The 22,627-nt window shown below is 35.4% G+C and overlaps 1 protein-coding gene across 6 annotated transcripts in view; it reads left to right on the forward strand.

The window, feature by feature from the left end:
• LOC149803274 (uncharacterized) overlaps positions 1-22,627 on the forward strand; it is a 386,506-nt gene that overhangs the window by 254,871 nt on the left and 109,008 nt on the right. For 5 of the 6 annotated variants that reach the window (XM_089952942.1, XM_089952943.1, XM_089952944.1 and 2 more), the window contains one exon: positions 16,343-16,624. The exons of the other annotated variant lie outside the window; for it this stretch is intronic. In XM_089952942.1, coding sequence (XP_089809068.1) covers positions 16,343-16,624 — 282 coding nt within the window. The remainder of the gene's footprint in view (positions 1-16,342; positions 16,625-22,627) is intronic. 6 annotated transcript variants of the gene reach the window in all.

The following is a 22,627-nucleotide window of genomic DNA, read 5'->3' on the forward strand; positions in this document are numbered from 1 at the left end:
AATCTACCTTGAGGCCCTCTGTTTATATGTATAAGATACATTTAGCTAATAATAATGTTCATACACACACACACAAGCAAATTCACAGTATATAAACAACTATTCACACAAATGCTACATTGCTGCAGACATGAAAATGAAGCACATGAGGTGGGTGGTGTAACATGTACTTTAATAAGTACACCATTTTTTTATGATTTTATCAATCTATCACGACTATTTTGGAAGGAAGAGATGCTTGGAGCTGATTTAATATTATGTGGAATGTTATTCCAAACAAGCACACATGAAAATTGAAAGCTATTTTTGAATAGCTTCTTTTTTGACTTGGATACTTTGAAGTTTTGCCCAATATTTAATGATCTTAGATTTGGGGTACCAGTAGATTCTCTTTCCTGGAAAATGGTGTTTTCTGAGGTAAGTGGGGGCAGATTTTTTAAATGCCTTGTACGTTATTTTGGCTTTTGTCACAAATATTCTTTCATGTATTGGTAATATTTTCAATGTAAGTATCTCGGTTTAAACATTTTCAGTTTGCTGATCAAGAATTATTTTACATATCCTTTTCTGGAGTATTGGAAATTTTTATTGTATTTGTAGCATTTGTGTTTCCACAAATTATATTACAGTAGTCAAGATGTGATTGAGTGTAACTTTTGTAAAATGTAACTCTGTAATGTAATGGAATGAAGACCTTGATTTTCTTTAGGAGCCAAAGATAAAAGTTTATTTTGTTTGAAGTATAATTTATATGATGAGACCATTGCAAGTTATAATCTACAAATATTTTAAAGATTTTGATTTCAGTAAGTCTTATAGAGTGTAGCAGGAGGAAAGAGAGCTGGATATTGAAGTGTTATGTAAATATTGAACTGTGCCATTTCTGCCTCCCCCTCATTTTTGTTTATTCCCCCCCCCACCCCATTTTCATGACAAGGGGGGAATTCCCCCTTATTATAAAATCCTGGGAGCATCTTGGATAAACTCAAGTAAATCTGAGGTAAAATTTGATCTCTATTAATCTTTCTGTTGAATATTTAGTTTGTCTTCTCCACCCATCCACCTACTAAAGGTGGGGTGGGTGGGCCTATAATTTTTTTATATTTATCTACGGTATTTACCCCAAGAATGAACTTCTAAATAATATTGTAGCTTTACTCAAGTTCTTTAAATGATGGAGAGATTACCAATCTTAAACTTATACAGACAGATTGATTGGAGTACAGTGAATATAAACAAAGTAAGGCATGTTTACAAATCAATTCTAGTCACATTTCTTTACCAAACACAATACAGGCCCAGGGTGGCTGAGTGTCTAAAGTGCTCACCTTTACCGATCACTGCCATCGTACCTCAGTCCATATGGGTTTGAGTCTCAGGCTCAGTCAATGTGGGTATTGGAGAAAGTTTGCTAGTAGCTTCACATGGTTTTGGTGGTTCTTTCAGTTTTCCAGTGTTCTTCAGCTGCAGTTATACTTGCTGCCATTTAGAGCCTATCATGTGCTCATAAATTGCATTAAGCCCAAAACAACAACAACAAAAAAAGAACAAAAATCAAAAGAATACCTTTCATAGTGAAACAAAGACTACATTTGCATGGTCATTTTGCTTGAGGGGCCATGTTAAGCAGTAAGAAAGTACAATTTGATTTGGAAATACTGAATGCCAAAAGCAGGTGACTTTTTAATAAAGTACTTTCTTGAAATAAATTCTTTCACAGAGGGAAAGAACAAAGAAAAGGCTATTGCAACCGTGACCACTATATCTCAATTTAAAGGTGTCTGTTAGGGGAGTTATGACCATACTATATCTGTATGTAAAAGTGATCATTTGAGCAGGTGTGACTGTACTATGTATGTAAAGGTGACCATTAGGGCTGGTATGACCGTACTATATTTGTATGCTCGTAGCCTAGCATTGTCAAATATAATCACCACACACATACACATTTGTGCAGATACTTGCATAATTACAATAATGCTGACATTGTTTTTAGAAAAACCACAGCAAGTTTCTGTCTTTAAAATTCATTGGATGGCATAATATAGACTTAATCAGATGTAGTCTTTGTTGCTCTGTATAGAAGAGAGTTGGGGATGATTAAAGTAATACAAGTGATATTTGTACTCAGCTTTGCACTCATTAAGGTCTGGATGGTGCTGTTATTCAAACTGCTCTGTTGGATTCTTAGGGCTAATCATAATCAGAACAAAGGTATTCTTGCAAACCATAACATGAGCTTCGTCAGAACTGTTTCTGATGCAGTTTGATCACAAGATAAGCTTGTTTCTAAAAAAAGAAAATATACATCACATTAAGGACTGACCATTTCATAGGGACAGTTGTTTTCAAGCTTTATGAGGGCCATACAGGTAATACAGCAATAATAAATACCTCTGTCCAGTTCAGGTGTCAACACAATCTCTTTATCAACACAAATCAGCTGTGCAAACATGACTATATGCTTATTATTGCCTCTCAGTCAGTCATCTGAAAGGTAAAAATCATCCTAAAAAGCATGGGTTGATTAATTGTTGGGATTATTACAAGATTAAGATAACAAATAATAATAAAGAGAACTAACCTGAATGTGCAATTAAGTGTGTCAGATATGCTCTGGTTTGTCCTGATGTTATATGCAAGTTGTGCTGCAATGTTAATGGATGTCATACAACCCAGAATGACCAGTGTTGATATGGTGACTGAAGCATGTGCAAAGAATGAAATGTCCCCCCTTGATGTTGTGCTTCACAAAAACAATCTCCATCGACCAGGAGTTCTGAAACTGTTTTATTTGTATTGATTGCTTTGCTGATGGCTTATTGTTTCCAGAATCACAGCTGCATTTTCACATTTTGTCTTACAAAATGAAGCAGACTTAACACTGTTCTGATTACTGAAATAATATTTTGTGTTTTATATAAGGAGCAAACTCCAACTTCAAAGGAACGGTTCTGCTGTTGCTAATAATCTATAATACAGATGGGTTAAGCATTCTTATTCTTGGCATTGAAGTGTACTAACTTTTGTTCTTGAACATGCATCTCTTTGATTTACCTATAACTTACAATGAATTGGATTGTTCCACATTGTGAACTTGACCTAAGCAAAGTAGCCTAATGGACTCCCCCACAGCAGTCTTTGAAGGACTTAACACATCACCCAAGCTATTTTCAGCCATTTAGGTAATATGTAAAAGGGTGGTTGTTTATACCTGACCACCATACTTTTTAATTGTCTTTATAACAGTTAGCTGTATGAAACTACCCAAAGAATAGTTTGACAAGAGCTTTAAGCAGGACTTTTTGTCATTTATGTTATGAACATACATTTAGATGGTCCTTCTTATTTTTTCTTTTCCTTGAAGTTTACTGGGAAAAGTGTTTTTCAGTACACAACCATGTTGAGTTTGGGAATAAAACAAGTGCTTTTAGCATGATACATTATGGCAGGCATGCTAATGTACAGGAGGCCTTCATCTCTCATTGTATCAGGCTATTCAACTTCAATATTTCTGTCAGTTTATCTATAACAGGGGTCAGGATAAAGTAATGAATTTTTCCATTTTCAGGAAAATTACAAGCCTGGAAATTTTATGAAAAGTCAGAGAAAATTGTAATTTTAGTTCCTTGTTAGGAAAACTTGGAAATTTTTACCCTTATTCAGGGAACTTTTAATATGGCAAGCTTACTAGATGTCTTTTGTAATATCCATCACCTGGCTAGGGCTGTTTTCTTATCCATGATTTCAAATTTGTTTCAGTTTAGGATGCTGGAAGTAATATTTTAATTTACCTAAGCATAGTAATGCTGTTTATATACACCTTCTTTGTGAGCAAGTCCCCATGTTTTTGATGAATTGCCATGAAAGTTGTCAAATATTAACCATTATGGCACTGTGCATACTGACAACTCATATTGCTTTTGCAATTAATGTTAAGAATTATTGCGCTTGCAGCTGAACAGAATCTGTCTTTCACTCTTTTAAAGATTGCTGTGAAACTATGTACAAGTTATGGGCAGTATGTAAAGATGTACATACAGTATTGCCAAGTCTTTGTGCGCCTTTGGATTTTGTAAGAGTTATTGCCCTTTATGACTTGCAGCTTAATGCAGTGTATGACACAAATTTGTGAATGTATTTCTTTTTGCAGTTTGGGCTAGGATTGGGATTCAAGAGACTCTGGTGGAGGTACATTTGCGTGAGCATATTGCTCACCCTTCCACAAGTTCCCAATTCAGAAGATGCATTTGTTCATTACAAACTATCTTAATGACAACATGTTCAAGGGGATATAGTCGTTTTAGTTTTTTAATGAAGATAGGTATGTTTATACAGCCACTGAGGATTTAAAATTAATATCATCACCTTGTATCATTCCATACTCATTAGCATTATAATTTGTATAAATCTATGTTCGATTTATACTTTCATATTTTAAACTATTTTTCACTGTATTGGCCATATACCTGAATAGCTGATGTGTTGTGGTCTTTTGTCCTTTATCTTTGTCCATCTGCTGTCCATCAAGTAGCACAAATTTGTTAATCACCACTCCTAAGCTTCAGAGAGGATTACCATGAAACTTTACACACACATTCAACTTAACAACTTAAGTTCTAGTTGTCTTAAATGAAACTGGAGACCATTGGGCATCTTACTGCTTCTCCTCCTCAATGAATGGTCATATCAGTGGTGGATTTATAGTAAAATATGTCTTGTTGGTTCTGAGTGAAAATTGTGCTGATCTGACATCCAGTATTTTTTGCTATGTTGGCTGTATTGATAGTCTTCTAATCACTATTCTAAATAATTGAATGGTTGTATTGACATAGGGTTTTCACTGATAGACATTTTAAATGAAGCCAATTTGACCCTAAATGTTAATAGTGCCAATCTGAAATTAGTTATGGCCACCACTTCAGCCATTTTGAAAATCTCCTCACCTAGAATGTATGCTTGTATTGACATAGGGTGTTTTACTAAGAGACTTCTTATCACATCTAGTTGGTCCTAAATTAAAATGGTGCCCCCTAGGACTCTTGATACTTTCATTATCACTACATATTTTGAACGGATGGTTGCATTTACATGGGGTTTTTGCTTAAAGTAACTGTTTTATATGTCTAGATGGTCCTATATGAAATTGGTGTAAATATAACATCCCATATTTCTAGCATGTTGGCCATCATGGAAATCTCATTTTTTTTCTCTTCCTTAATTAATTGTCACATTGACATGATATTTTTTTATTAAATTGCCTACTATATTGTCTGGTTGGCACTAAATGAAATGGTGTTGATCTAATATGCAACATGTCATCATGGCAGCAATTGTAACAATCTTTTCACTATTTCATCTGAACTTATGGTCATATTTACAAGGCATTTTCATAACAATACTTCTGTGATGTTTAGTTGGACCTATATCAAAATGATGCTGATCTGAATGAAATTCAGTGAAAATTTTGTCATTGCTACTCCACCTGAATGGATTGTCATATTGACACTAAAATACTTTTTATGATGTCTAGTTGGTCCTAAATGAAAATCGTGTGAATCATACCTCAAATTTCATGGCCATTGTGGCTATTTTGAAGATCACATCACTTCTTCTCTTGAATTGAAAGGTTATTTCTAGGTACATGAAGTTTTCACTAAAGTATGTTTTATGATATGTAGTTGGACTCGGATGAAAATAGTGTCAGTCATATCGTACAGACACCATGGTAGCCATCTTGCAAATCTTATTATAGCTACTTTTCCTGAACAAATCATCATATAGACATATTTTAGTAGAATACATATGATATATTGATGGCTCTAAATAAAGATAGTGCTGATCGGTGTAGGCCATCTTGAAAATTTGATCATTTTTCCAATTGAAGGGATGTTCTTATCAGCCTTGATTTCTGAAACTTCTTACTCCGAATGTATTTGTTCCTAAACGAAAATGATACCATTGTGACATCCCAAATTTGACAAATCTTGTAACAGCTAATTCTTCTGACATTTAAAAAACAACAACAAATAAATACTTCAATCTTACAGTATATAGCTTGTTCCTGTGTTAAGAAGCAGATCAAACCTCCAAAATGGCTGCCTTTTTTGATAGCCATTCAGAAATTCTTCATATGGCTACTCCTACATGGATTGTCATATCAACGTAGGGTTTTTACTAAAATGCTACAAAATATATGCCTGGTTCTGAGTGAAATTGATGTGCCTCTGACCTCCAACTATTGGCATCATAGTGGCCATCTCAAAAGTCTTATTATTATCAATTCTCATGCATGAATGGAGGCATTGATATGATGTTGTCACTAAAACACTTCTTGAAATATTTTAATGGTTTTGAAGGAAAATGGTACAGATCTGACCAATAACTTATTTTGTGAAGCAGTTTTAAAACCAGATGCAATCAACTTTTAGATTAAGTCAGAGGTCATTTTCATACTTCATTGCTGATGAACTCAAGATCTTGTAAATATATGAGTGAATTTTGACCAGACAGTTGTATTTAGTTGCATTCCAAAGAACAAGTTGATAGCACTTTGATACTGAGCTTAAGTTTGAGCTATACTGGCTTTATAAAAATGATTACACAAAAAAGTAATGAATGAATTTATATAAAACCCTTTTCATGGATATGTTAGAATAATGTCTTGAATTAGGCCAGTGATAAATTCTTTTGTTTCCTTGACATATATTAATTATAGTTTTAACCAGCATTAGAATGCGAGTATATCTTGAGATTGAGACAAGTTCAGTGATTTTCTGTGATATAAGGATCAAGGTCAAAGGCTGTGGAAAAGAAATTTGTACTGCATTTACTGACATCTTGTGAAAATATTTTTGTTGTCAAATTTGTTATATTGGAGTTTCTGAAGAATAGCAGAGATAGTTTCAATACTTGACAGTTAGAAAGAATTAAAGGATGAAAGAAAAAGACTAATCTTGTATTCCTGGAGATTCTGTTCAGCAGTAGAGCATCAGTACTGTCTTAGGACACTTATTTTGTCAACAATTCTATCCAGTTTATGGCTTGCACAAAACAGATTCAAATGGATTTTAACATTCAATTGAATGGTATTAGGAACTACAATTTGATGCATGCCTATTTTATCAATTTATACTTTCATTTTCATTGGTGAAGCAAATTTAAACTGGAATTTTTAAATGCAACAGACAAAAAGGTTCTTTTATCATCCCTGTTAAATGTTCTGTGGCAGGTGTTGACCATGTTTCTTTTCTTATAGCAAAGGCTCCCAAAAGTAGGCTCCTAATTGTTAACAAAAGTGTGATATATAGCACATTTTATTATGAAAAATAATGATTAGTGTTTAGAATTTTGAGATTGTAATCATTAAATTTGCACATATTCTTGAGAAATCACATTTGTAAGTATGTTTAAGCAAACATTTTTTCTCAAAAAAATTGCACAATATTCAAGGAATTATTGTTGACTGATGATCTTGGTAAATATCTTCTGGTGGCCAAACAGTAAGAATTAATACCAGTTAAAATATTCATAAATGAATTTTTTTTGTGTGGTCTAACCTGAAATAAAAAAGCAAAAAAAGATGTCATTAACTACAGACATATCTCTATCTTACCAACTCTCTACTTGAAAAATGTTTTCAAGACAATCTTTAATTTTGATACAACTATCAAACTGTAGCTTAATTGTTAAAACTAATCATGGTTCAGAGAAAACCTCTCCTGATAGATGGATTTCTGCCTTAGATCAAGGAAAATTAGTTGGATCCACACAAAATGATCTTAGAAAAGCTTTTGACTTTGTTGATATTGATATTCTTATCAAGAAATTGAGCATTTATCAATGTGACAGTTCAAAAATTGATTGGTTTATGTCATGTCTAACAATGAATAAACAGTGTGTGAAAATGAATGGCTGTGTTTCTAAAAAAGAACCAAGTACATGTGAGTACCACAGGGATCAATCCTAGGCCCACTCCACTTTCTCATTTTCATAAATGATCAGTCACCGAAAATTGGCAACTGTATTTCATTTACTAGCTTACAAGCAGGTGATACCACACTATATCAGATTTCAAAAGGCTGAAATCAGACCTAGAGGTCTCCTTTCAGATGCCTTATTTAGAATTGATTCCTGGTGTATGGAAAATGGCATGAAAGTAAATGGAGACAGGACTTAAGTATCAGTGATTACTATCAAACAAAAGAGAGAAAAATTGGAAAATGACAAGTTGAATCTCAAGTTGAATTAAATTTGCCCACAAATGGTTATCCATGACAAAATCCTTTGTGTAATTGGTTTGCAACAATTTGCAATGGAATGAACATATTCCAGTATTCAAGTCCAATGCAATAAATTCATTTAATTTCTGTGGTTATTTAGCAAGATAAGGCCATATTTATCAACTAAATATGGATTTATGTATATATACACAGATGTAGTTTTTATGGGACTGTACTAAATATGTTTATTGGTATAAAAGCAATGTACTCAGTCATGGTCATTTGTTATTGGTGAAGAAGTCCATGGTTTCATTCAAAATCATTGTTTTGAGGAATTAACTAGTGCAAACGTATCCATGGGTTTGGCTAGTTTGGTCTATGAGTATAATTCCAGCTATAAAACCATCTTTCCATTAAAATGAACCAACAGGTTCCAGAACACTGGATTGCCCCTAGGACACCCTACACATTCTGCCAATATTCTTTTCTGCCCTTCATTTGTTTCATGGTTGGATGGCTGTAATGTCTGCATTACTGGGTACCAGTCATTGGAGCCCCTACGGTACACTCGATTAGTGAAGGGGGTCAGGTTAGAAACCCTCCTTCCCCATTATCCCTTGATGTGTGGCCTTTTGCTGCAGGGAAGCAATTGTCCTTTTTCCTACATGCAGCCATGGACTTCTGGACCTTGGCCACATGGTAGTGAAGATGTCCTGCAGGCCATGGACTTTCTTCCCCCAAACGATGGGTGGAGAGTTGACATCACCCACCTGCAAGTCCACTGCTAAAAACAGCCGATTGTCTTCGCAACAGTAGTTGTTGTTTCAAGTTTATGTTTCTCCAAGTCTCCCAGGGGTGAGAGTGGAACGAAGACATCATTTCTGTCCATGTCAGTGCACATGAGTTAGATACAGAACAGGCTAACGCAGTACCCCTTCTGGTTAAGGCAACAGGAGGAAGAGGGCTGGTCTTTCAGTAGAGTGGTAAACAAGGTCTACTGCCTCTTGCCTAGTGACTGTGTCCCAAAGCCTCCAGGTTCTGATGTCTCCAAAGTTCTTTCAAGTTTAGAAACTTTCTGGGGCAGGTTCTTGACCAGATCTCTGGTTTCTTCCTCACTTGGATATGATTAAGGAGCTCTCTTAAAGGTTTAGTAAGGGTCAAGTCTTTGCTTTACAACATAGGGGATAGTCTGCCTCCCCCACCCCAAAATTGCAACTCCTGGTATCTGCTTCTAGCTATAAGGTTCATACCCATGATGGACCACTAAACAGTACACTTTGGGTGCGACTCAAGTAGGCATTTATTTATACATTTGAATACTCCTATTTCTCATTGTCATGCTTTCCTCCATGATCTGAATTACTGGACAAATCAGTACCAGTTTTTAGCTGGAGTCGTCAGGCACTAACACTCCACCCCTGAACCCTATTCTTGCCTGTTTGCAGATGCATCAGATTCAAGGTGAAGTGCTCATCTAGATTCAGAAGGACTGATTCTTTAGGGTTCATGATCCCTGGAAGAACCTGTCCTCCACATCAACAATTTGGAAATGATGAGATTGTTCATAGCCATTCAGTGGTACTTGTAACAAATAAAGGTTCGATGCATGATGGTTTCCTCTGACAACATATCAGTGGTGGCATGCATCAGGAGATGTGGGTTTAGGTTTAGAACCTCCTTCTCCGGGCAACTTAAGAAGGAATTACCCTCCAAGTTTGCCACATTCTTGGCAAAAAGAATATTATGGTGGACAATTGGTCAAGGAAAGGGATGATAGTCCACATAATGGTTGCTCCATCAATCCATAGCATAGCCCCGTTCCAGCTTTGAGGGACTTCTTTGGTAGATTTGTTTGACACCAAGCTAAACAACAAGCTCCCCTATTATGTTTACCCCAGTCCCCAACCAGAGTGCTTTGGCAGTGGATGCTTTCAGCTTGAAGTGGGATTATCTGTTCACTTACACCTTCCCACCTTTCAGGATGATCTCACAGGTTCTCCAGAGTCAGGCACTCCATTTCTCAGCTGATTTCAATTGCCCTGCTGTAGCCCTAGTGATCATGGTTCAACAATCTTCTTGATCTGCTTTTGGACCATTCCAGCACCTTACCTAGGAGGAAGGGCCTTCCATCGCAGCACAAGGGCTCTTACACAGTACCTTCACACTTGGGTCATCTCAGATGATCTCTACACAAAGAAACATTTTCAGTCAAAGTTGCCATATGAATGATTCAGTCCAGGAGAAGATCATTGTCTAAGGTGGATGATGCCAAATGGAGATTCTTTTGTGATTAGTGAGTAGAACACATGCCAATCTTAGGTGTCCCTCTGTTAGTAAAGTGGCTGATTTTCTTTTTCTTTTCAAAGAGAAACAGTACTTGGTTTGTAATATTAAGGGCCGCCAAGAAGCCCTTTCCAACACTCAAATTTTTTTGAAAGGCCTGGTGATTGGGTCAGATTTTCTCTTAAGAGACCTGATCAGATATTTTGAGCTGCAAAGACTGGTCTCTCATTCACTAATGCCTAAATGGAATCTTTTGTCATGCAGTCTTTTAATATACCCCCAAATGAACCTTTGCATGAAGTTTCCTTGAGAACTTTACCCTCAAAAGACAGTTTTCTTGCTTTCCTTAGCATCAGTGAGATGAAAGAGTGAGCTTCATGCCGTTAACATAAAGCAGAACTGTATCATGTTCAGCTGGAATTATGAGTCAGTTTTTCCCTGTTGCCAACCAGGTGTTTTGGCAAAATCCATTTCCATTGGTTTCTCCACTCTCGATTAAGATCCCCAGTCTCAGTCATATCTGTGCTGGAGATGATCAAGATAGACTTCTGTGTTAGGGCTTTTTATTTTATTTGGCATCCTCTAAATGAAGTAGAAAGGGTAGGAAGCGTCTTGGCCTCCTCATTAAACATTCAATTGATATTTCAGCTTTCATCATTTCTGGATGGATTGCATTAACTATAAAGAGAGTTTACCAGTCCCTTACCAAGAGGGACCTATGTTTTATGAAAATTAAAGCTTCTGCTGCTTGAGTCATTGTTGCCTCATGGGCCTATCTAACTCATTTGTCTTTGGAGGATGTTGTGAAGGCTACATTTTAGCACTCTTACATTACTTTCTCTTTTTTTCCTTCACTTGTTAGCTCACCAAAGTAAATGCATTTTCTCCGTGGGCCCAATCATCATTGCTCAGGAAGTGGCACATTTTGATTCCATCCTGTATTTGTCTCCTAATCTGCAATAAGAGTGAGTATTTCTTGTGTTTCTTTTTATTCACCAGTTGTGATATCAGCCTCCCACCAAACTGACAAATTGAGCCATGCAATAGCAACAGGTAAAATATTACTGATATTAACATGTTTTTTTGGGTGGTGGTGGTGGCAACTAATGTTAATGATGTAGGACTTATCAGTTGCTATTGCCAGAGTCACTCCTGCCCTACACTGATGGCCCACTAAATTAGGCTGCTGCCTTGGAAGAGAATGAAGGGCAGTAAAGCACATGGGTAGTGTGTGGGTGTATGTTGTCCCAGGAGTAAATCAATTGTTCTGGAAATTCATCTGGTTCACCCTAGTGGGAGGTTGAATTTTTGCTATATGGTTGGGGTATTTTCCACTGCAAATAAATTCTGTTTGAATTGATGGCTTTCAAATTTGTTCAGATGATGACAATCCTAGTAAAGTGTATGTATATATATGATGTTGATCCACCATCTGATATGCCATCTGCTACTACAACTACAACAATATTTAAACAGTGCCTCCAAAGCCACCAGAATAATTGGACAAAGTTTTATAAAAGGCATACTGACATGAAGATCTTTTTAGATTTGAACAAATAATGAGGATCCATCAGATAATATGTCTATGATTACTAGAAATAGAAAATACTTGAAACAGAAAAATCTTGAAATTACATTTTTCTGAAAAACAACTCTACAGAATATGACCACTTTTAACATACTGCATAGTTTGAATTTGGTATAAATGATGATGGTCTGCCATTAAATATTACTGCAGTTACTCTACAAAGAACAATATTTAAGTAACTTTATCCCTTAAAGGTACTGAACAGTATTTTACCAACTCTGACAGAAAGCTTTCTGGCATAAAGGCATTTCAGTTTTGGATAATTGACATGTATCAATACATGTATATATGGATGAAGATATAAAATTTAGAAAACTTAAAAAAATATTTTTGTAACATAAGTAATCAACAGCTTTGAAAGGAATTTCAACACAAAGCAACTTGCTGACCAAGAAATCTGGGTCAGTAGACAGGTGTCAGCCAGGTGACCAAACTCAGGCCAGCTTACCCACTTATTACTGCCGTCAGCCAGATTCAGCCAATGTCGGTATGTGAGAGAGCTTGCCAGTAGCTTCTCATGGGTTGGTGGTTCTTTCCGGGGTTTTCCCAGGTTCTTCCTCCACCATTATTACTGGCCACCATGTATAGCCTATCAAGTGCTGAAAAATGGCATTAAACCCCACAGCAACAACAACAACAACAACTGCCATCAGCAAGATACAAACAATGTTTGTTTGTTATAACAGCACTTTTAACACATTGTTGGCTATATTGTGCAGAAGTCACAACCCTTACAATTTTGCTGTAAGCCTTAAATAAATGACCCTTAAGATATGGACTTTTAGAATTAAAGCACAAATTATGGAAATACAGTTTGCGGTAAAATCCAGATTTAATTTGGATACTAGTTGGAATGTATTTGATTCAGATTTTGGTTTTATGTTTGATTACTTTAATTAGTTTGCTAACCAGACTAACTTTACTGGAGAATCTCAGATGCTTTGGACTGTTTAACTTGTGATGCAGAATCTCTGCGGGATGAAGCTGTTGCTTATTTTTTCTTTTTAATGGTGTCCAGCAGAGGTTGCTGTGCAGATATTATGAACTTCTGAGAGTGTGGCAGTTTTAAGGTGAAATTGTTTACATTTGCAACAGTGGAGGGAATTTTGGTATATGTCTATGTTACTTTCATGTACTGTGGCTGAAATTGCTTTGGATATCATACTTGCATGTGGAAATTGCACATGATCTAAGCACACAGCTAACTAAAAGACTGCTCCCTTGTACTAAAAAAAATTCAGCCTGAATCTTTTCATCAGTTTTTAACATATTGAAAATGAATTCTGCACAGACTTGACAATACCAGCTTCTGAAAGTGCAATGAATGAATTACCAAATATATATCAAATGTGAAAATGTTATCAGCTCTTTTCTTTTTACAGTTTACCTCTGAAGTCCAGAAAGTGAAAATGACCATGCATTTTTTTGATAGGTGCACATATGAAGTAATGCCAAAATGTATATTCTGTAACCCATATTACATACATCAGTCAAATACCAAGATAAAGGAAATTAAAGGTTCTTTGAACAATATCTAAGATATACAAGGTCTTTTTTAAATAGCCAGTATAACTAATGAGGAAAACAGGAAATTCCTTTTTAAAAAAAATATAACCCTATGAAAAATATTCAGCTGTAGAGTATCAACACAAATGACATGGCAGGTCAAAGGGGACAATAAAGCTCTGAAAAGTTTTGATAAAGTTTTAATAGTGCAGAAGAATAAAAGGGTCTATTCAGAATCTTGGCAAAGAAAGCAGGATTGGCAACAGTTACATTTAATGGACATCATATGCTGATTTGAGTATGTCACATGGCAGGAAACATGATTGCTGTTGTCATGGTCACGTGAAATGTACTTTATTTTTTAAGGATTTTGTTCGGTTGAGAGATATCAAAAAGCCATTGAGCTCCATTGGGTTTTGAACTGCATTTAGTGAAACTGTACTGGAAGTAACTAAGGTTGCAGTAAACTTTAATATTTTTATAGCTGAAAATGATGTTTTCCATCGCCCTCCAGAATCACACTTGTAAACATTGAAATGCATGTTCCACTGTCTTACTACTGAGAAGGTTTTATTATGGTTGACTGGTCTGTATTATGCTGAGGAAATGAAAGCTGAGTGCATTTCCCAAAGACACATTGAAAGTAACCAGCCAGTGCTGGCCTTGGCAGGTATAAAAACCATGACCCTTGTATTATAAGTCTGGCACTATTATACACTCTGAGCTACCATGGTTCCCAAATATAAACAAACAATGAAGGAGTTTATTGGATAATTTACCCAGTAAAAAATGCACAGAATCTGCAGCTGAAGACACGTGACAAAAATCCTGATTGTTGTTAAGAGCAGTAGTTTGGAACTTTAAGGAAAGAGAACTCACAGAATAAATCTGTAAAATAATAGAATGAATTATATATATTATAATATAGGTATTACATATGAAAAATGAAAGAAAAAAAATTGAATAATATACAATAAAAGAGAAATAGCAAGCACAGTGGCATAGATAGTCATAATTGTCATTAAAAAACATGGCATCCAAAAATAGATAGCTTTTGACAGTTTTATTTTGTATTGTTTTATGAGTATTTTTCACTTCAGAGTTATTAACTGCTTTCAAGGCAAAAAAGCTACAGTGATAAACATAATTAAGGTGTTTTCTGTAAATCCTTATGTCTGCATTTGTTGGATCCACATGTCAGATTAGAAAGAAATGGGTCACCCAGTTTCCATAAATGCTTCAGTCTTGTTAACACCTAAACTAGTTCTGACATATATTTGTCCTACATGATCAATACTCAGTCAGAAAATGTAGCTATTTCCATCACATTTCTTTCATCATGAAGGATGTTTCTAATTGTGTACACAATTATGTGTTCAGCAGTCTCATATTGTATGATATCTGTGTAATTTTAGTAATGGTAAATTACACACACACACACACACACATGTGTGTGTGTGCATGCGTGCTTAAATATTAATTTGACCTTACTATATGTCTTGGGTTTGTCTTCAGTGGCACACACAATATGTTCCTTTAATGGTAGCATATCTGGAGACACCATGAGTTCTTTAAGTTTGTTCACTGGCAATTTTTTCAATGTTCTACTGACATTTTGTTTTTGTTGGGGGTTTGTATTGAAGGGTTAAAGTTATTTGTCTGAATAGACAAATTAAACAGCCGATTGTTTATTTACACCAGCACTTTATAATATCAAATGGAGGGATAATTGCTGTATGATTAGAAATAAAGATGTGATAAACATGGTATAGATGTAGAGCTGAAATGGTAGACCTGGAAAATTTGCATTGTGCTGATTGCAATTTCAGGGGTCCTGTAGCCTCTTGGCAGATACAATAGCTGACAATTGCCGAAAGCAGCAGTTGATAATTAAAGGGGAATGATTATGCCTGGACTTGAATGAAGAGGTTATATAATATTAATCTTTAAATAGATGAAAACTGGAAATTATAGTTCCTTTTTTTAAGGGGTCCTAAGTATGACTGCATTATGTCTGGAATCATTTTATAATGAATTTTGCTATAACTGTTATTATATGAAGGATGCAGTATCTATTCTTCCCTTAAATTTAAAATCTTTAAAAACAAATGGCCACTTGGATCCACTTAATATTATTAACTGACAAATTGTCGCTGAATTAGCTTATTTTGAAATGCCTGTCCTTTCCACAACAAAACCCCCAGTGTGATTGTGAAAGAACATGTGATCACTGTCTAGAAAATTGGCAGGTATGGGGGTTAAAGAGGCTTTTCCTTAGACTCCATCAGTTGTCACATTTGAATTGGACAATTCAACGTAAAATCACTTGCAACAGCAGTCTTAGATTACCCACCAACTATTTTTGATGAAGTCAAATACTGATTCTGTAAGAGCTCTAAGGCTGCAGCCAATATCCTGCTTTCCATAACATGAGGCAATTGAGAAGACATGACTTATTTTGGATAGGATGCCAGTCAATAACAGGTTAACCCACAATGAATGTTGTTACCCATTGGGTCAGATGGAGCAATCAAATTTAAGTGCCTGGCTGATGGGTGTATGAATATTGTATATTGTTGGAGGTTTTGTAATTCTTATTTGAGCAGGTACATTAAGATCATTCTGCTTCTTTCTATAAGAGTTTGAAAGGTATTTAGTGACAGATGAGTAATACTGTTCCTCTTTGAGACCTTAAGTTTTGAAGATTATTGTCTCTACATCTCATATTGTTCATCATACCCAGGTACTGCCAGAATATTTCAACAGCTGCTATCTCCAAGTTTAGCTACCTGAATCTGCAGCAAAAATGCCAGACCAGTGCAAAACCAGCTGGTCATAACACAGAATATTTTGTGGATGAGAGTCACACCACAGCAGGCAAACTTACCACCAAAGGCAGTCTGTATGCAATATACAATGAGTACAGTCCTGAGAAGACCTACCCCAAGTCACAAGATACATATCAAGCACCAAGATCTGCCTCTCTGTCAAGGAGAAGTAACATCAAGGAGCCAGCACCGCCTCTGTAGGTTGTAGCTGATATAGGCCACAAATTCTTGAAATATTTTGAGCACACAACTGAAGATAAAGCTTAGAATCCAAAAATTGGAGTACATCTGCCTCATTGAAATTTATTGTGCTAAAAGAGGAACAATAGATGTTCAAATAGTTACATGATTTTATATTTACTATTATTAAATCTATGGACTAAAAAATGTCAAATATTATTTTTAAGTTTTATGAAAGTTTAATTTTTATCACTAGAATTCTCTCAATCGTGATTCTGTGATCAGCTGCTCAGTTGTCTTTCATGTCATATATAGCTGTACTGCTCCAGTATACATTTTCCTATCTCAGTCATATTTTTAGGTTTGATAAATGAGAAATACCATATTTACTGTCTAAGTTGGGACACCAAGTTTGTTGGGACACCATAAATTAATATTTAATGTAATTTTTTTGGGTACTCTGCATGTTCTAGGACACATCATTATTTTTAGTTGCAAGTTGTGGGACACCTGTTAAATCATTTGAGAATTACATATCGGATAAAGCATTCCAACTTAAATTTTAGTTTTCAAAATATAAAACTGCACTTGAGTTAAAACTCTTTAATCCACTGCAGCATCATTTTATCAACCCAACTCTTCTCTTGCACACGTACAATCCATTCTTTCAGTGCATGAATATTTTTATAGCTTTCTCATGCCGTGAAAAATAATTGTTGGAGGCAACAGATCTCCTGAAGCAGAGACTGCATGGACTAAAGTCAGATTTTTAAAAAATCTCTACCAATTGTGCTAATTCTCACATCTTTAACCCTGATCTTAATTGACATTCCATCCAGAAATGAGCTCAAAGTACAGTGGAATTTCATCCATGTTAATGATCATATTGTCTGTGAAATCATCTTTTTTTTTTTCTGGCCTTCAAGAATTCATCAATAATTTTATTTTCTCCAGTTTTCTGGGTAACGCTGAGTTACTGATGTCAGTGCATGAAGCACAGTGTTGTGTCACTTTAAAAATTGTTCCATTCTTTCAATTTATTTTCAAAATTCCTGTGAATACCGTTGAAAAGTAACCGAAGTTAGCTTCCCTGTGTCTGACAACTTTGTATATTAAAAAAAAATTGGCACACTTAAAAGAATCCAAAGTCTGCTTCCAAGGTCAGCATGCTTTGTAATAAAACTAACTTTTGCATTTGATATCCTGTTGTTAAGTTCAAAAAATTACTTTACTGCTTGCTGCCAGTTGTGTTTATTCACCACCAGGGCTTTTATTTGCTCAGCATCTGTAGTCATAATTAATACAAATGGGCATTGATTTCTGTGGTTAAATTGTATACACAGTAATAACTTGCTTTAATAATACCTATTGTAACCTATGCTAGAGAAAAGATTGTAATGTGCACTCAAGTGAATGTATTTTCAAATAATGATTTTGTTTTGCAAGATACTGTCATATAGTTAACCTAGATATAATTCAATTTGCTCCTAACTCTATGTCATGCATGAATGGCTGTTACCTTCAGGCAATCAGTTGATTATTTCCCTCTTGTTTGCAATTTGTTTGGATCCAGTTTTCATTCAGATAACATATTGAAACCTTTGAGTACAACCAAACATGATTTGTTTCTCTTTATTTATACCAGTGAACAATGTATCCTTTGTTACTGGACATAAAGCAATACACATTACAGTATGGATGTCTATGCTACATACACAGAGTTTGTGGACATATTTTTTCTTTATTGCTCATAAAAAATGAGGAATAAAAGATAATACAGGGTTGGGTTTTTTTCATTTTATTATCAAGTAAGCACTTTGTTTATCTCTTTATTGCAATGTGCAGGGAGGGAGGATGCAAATTCAACACAAATTTATTCCGTTTTGTAAGTCTTGGGACATATGACTTGAGTGAAAAAAGTTTCACCATAAATTCTGGGATACAAATTTTTTTTGTTTTGTTATCGTGTCCCAATGTATATGGTAAATATGGTAATGTCACAAGCTGATATTTTGTGCCATTAGAAGCACTTCCATATAGTACAGTCACAAAAGGCTGTAATCAGGGCTATTAGATATGGGCTAAACATGTCATGTATATAAAAACAGGAATGAGAGAACTAGGCATCTTTTATAGAATATGAAATAGTTTTGTTTTGTTTTGAATTTAGCTCTACTGGTCATTGACCAGAAGAGCTTATGTGATAGCTTTTCATCTCGCATTTGTTAGCACAAGCTTGTTATAACTTCTCCTCCATAACTACTGGAATGTTTCACTTTACATACACATTCATCCCATCATCTTGCTGGTTCTAAATTAAACTGGTGCTCCTGGGACATCCAATATGGCTACAATGGCAGTCATTTTGAACATCTTGTTTTTTCTGCTACACTTAAATGGTTGGTCATATTGGCATGCAGTTTTCACAAATGACTTTTATGATGTCTAGTTGGTCCAAAATGAAAATGGTGCCAATCAAACATCCACTATGGCTGCTGTTGTGGAAATTTTGAAAATCTTGTTATCACTACTTCTCCTGATCTCTGCTCCTTTTAGGTCATATGTAGCTCTTCCAATATAAATTTTCCTGTCTCAGTCATGTTCCTGTTCTTAACAAATTAAAATTAATGACAAGCTGATATCTGGCACCATTAGAAATATGATGATACAATAGATTAACTGGAGACCAGTAATCAGAGCTGGTAGTGATGGTCAAAGTATGTTTTATATATACAGCTTTTTCTCGATAAGTCACATAGAGTGGGGTCCACCAACGTAGTACACACTATAAGCAAGGGTGCAAGTTATTGTGTTGGGAATAATTGTCAATAAAGCACTTTTTCTAACAAAGTTATTCGTTTTAATGTAAAAATCCCCTTTATTTTCAAGATGCCCAACTGCTCAGAGAGATCATTAACATTATAATTGTTAAGAAAATGGGAGCCAGTCTGGAAATGGATGAAAGATAAAATAGAGTATATATGGGTTTGGCTGGCCAGGATTGGATGATAATGAAAGATATATTTTTGTAAAAACAATCTTTTGAGAGTTTAAAAAAAATAGAGACATTGTTTTATTGATGGCATTTCAGTCCTTTAACAATCTTGAGTTTGGAACACTTATTACTGAAATTAACACCCGACATTTTTGTGTGTAAGTGAATGTATATGTTTTAAACACATTTAGGTCCAGAAAATGGCATGGCTCATATCCTCTTCTCTACTCAGAAGCTGTCATCCAGGATACAGCTATACTGATAAATAATTAGGTTTGATCATGAGCACTCAAAAATTTAAAGTAATCAAATTTTTAATATCATGTTGTTTGCATAGGTTTACTAGGGAACTGAATTAGTACCATAAGTCCTATTCCAACCTTCACATGTATGTGAAAAAATTATGTATTACATCGTTGCTTTATGTTGTTGTTGTTGAGTAGTCTGGTTCCCTGATCCATCTGCTCCATGCTTTGCTCTATACTCTTGTGGAATGCAATGCAGGAAGCATGGTAAGCAAGGAACCAGACTAGTTATTGATTCAGATTCAGAATCGAATAAGATTCCTTTTATTTTTAAAAATGGAACATTTTGTTCATGAAATAGCTGTCATCATTGAAAGTCAACTTTTTTAATTGCTCTGTTAGTAAAATATGTATGCATGATTTCTTGCAAGTAATAGTGAAACTTCTCTTCCATGAGGAAATCTCCAAGTATTAATTCAGGACTTACAAATTAACTGCAAACTCTGAAACTAGCTTCTTATTAATAAAACGTATCAGTGAAACATAACTTTTTGTCATCAGGTATTCATTTGCATAGTTTTCTTGCTATTGTTGATCTCATTTGTAAATGAGTATGCTAATTTAAGGTAGTTTAATTGTATTACATTTACAGAAAAGTTCTAACATTGTTCGATTGATCACTTGTAATGAGTTGACCTGATACTCAACCGGGGCCACTAGCTCTTACACAGGTTGGACTTGAATGCCTTTTAACTTTTCATTTATTCCAACCCCTTTTTTTGATAAAAAAGATGTAATTAACATGGTAATATAAAGAGGTTAGCTTTTAATTCAGTGCAAGAATACAACAAATACTTAAGCAAATAGGTATCAAAACACCATCGGCACTTAATTAGGTTCTCACAGAAACACTCACGGACATAGCTGTTACAGTAGATTGACATATTTCACGTTTGAATACAACAGGGCATACTGTATTTATGATCATTAAACTTAAACTGAACTAAAAGATGTAACTAAAACACACTTCACTTGATAAAAAAAATCATTTAATTGGTATTTATTTATTAAAGTGATGCCTCAAATAGGCATTAGAGACATTTTCATTGATTGAAATTTTGTAACATACTGTTATTTACGGTGAAACAAGAATGTTGTTTGGAAAGAAATTTTAACAAAATACATGACTTATTATTAAAATTTGATAATTTTATAATGTTGTTTCAAATTTCCACGTCATATAATCCATTTTCGATGATAGAAAGAGCTTTATATTAAGGCTTCAGTTACCAATTTTGATCCTGATTTTCTTTATGTTCAACAAATAGGAGTAATAGTTTTAAAAAATGGGATCCATGACTGACCCCAAATTATAAACGGGTTCTCGAGTTATTGAGGGAGTGGTGTATATGTATGTGATTATGAATATATGTGTAAATATATAAAAAAATATATATCACAAGCAGCCCCAGTTCAAAGCTTCCTTCTGCATGTCACTGGCTGTTTGGAGAGGCCAAGGGAGAAATGTTTCAGGCACCTCCCCTTTCCCCCAGGAGGGTGGGGTTGGGTCTTATGAAGTTACGCCCTCTCCTGTAACATTTTCCTCTTTCCAGTCTCCAAGTAGATGCTTGTCTAGTCCTTCTTTCAGGGGTTTGGTCTAGCACCATGGGAATGTGTGGCTCCATTCTACTTTAAAGAACAGATACCACTGTCATCTTTGGGAACATCCTCCCCTATCATGAACCCCATCTTTCAACAGCCCAGAGTAAATAATTTAAGGGAAGCAGTACACCTGCAGAAGAAAGATGTCAAAAGGGTGGAAAATGATCAAACTATGGATTTCTATTGCAGGTGTAGTAAAAAAATTTGGAAAGTTCATTGCACATTGAACAAATTTCTTTGAGAAGAATCCTTCAAGATGGAGACAAACAGCTTAGTCAGCAATACCATAAGGTCCTGTGAATTAGCTAGTCTCCATCAAACATCAGGGTGCATACCTTCACATTCGCATCTTCCTGTCACTTGGCAGTAGACGTATTTCCTCTAAGGAGAGTTTGGTTGCACTTGCTTCAATTGCAGCTCCTAGCAAACTGGAGCCCACGCAAGATTAACTTATATCCCCCCTGGATTCTACTTTCACCTACACCTGCATTGGTGGCTAAATTAGGACTGATTTCCAACTAGGATCCAAGACCACTTCCCATCACCTAATTCCTTTGTTTACTCGTGTTATCATTGGGACAGGGTACTCATCTGGAGCTAGAGCGAGTTGAGTATCAGGGATTTTGGATTTGAGAAGAAGCAGCCCATCATGTAAACAACTTAGAAGTGTTGGAAGTGTTCCTAAGACTTACAGCCATGTATCAGACTCATAAGGCATCATTGTGCTTTGGTTGCCTCAAAGAACACATTATAGTAACATTGGGGAAGTGCAAATGCTGTTTCTCTCTGGGTGGAAGTCTGGAACTTCATATATGCAGCCTGAGAGAAGATAACCTTCTGAATCCACCATATCCTGAGCAGAAGGATATGCTGGCAGACAGTCCAGATGGGGCCATGTAGACTTCATAGAATGGTCTTTGCACAAGCTGGTAACTTTCACAACTTTGGGAGAGACCTATAATGGACTCATTCACTGTAGGATGCCTCTTTGTCTTTTTAGTCAGAGGGCCTGGGCAGTGGATACTGTCAGCCTAAAATGAGATTGTCTGTATATGCATGTCCTCCCAACTTTCACAGTAATTCTGCAAGTTTTGTCGCAGATCAGGATCTCTAGTTCT

This window comes from Sinohyriopsis cumingii, chromosome 3 (genome assembly GCF_028554795.1).
Source record: "Sinohyriopsis cumingii isolate HCF-2022 chromosome 3, ASM2855479v2, whole genome shotgun sequence".
Lineage (NCBI taxonomy): Eukaryota > Metazoa > Mollusca > Bivalvia > Unionida > Unionidae > Sinohyriopsis > Sinohyriopsis cumingii.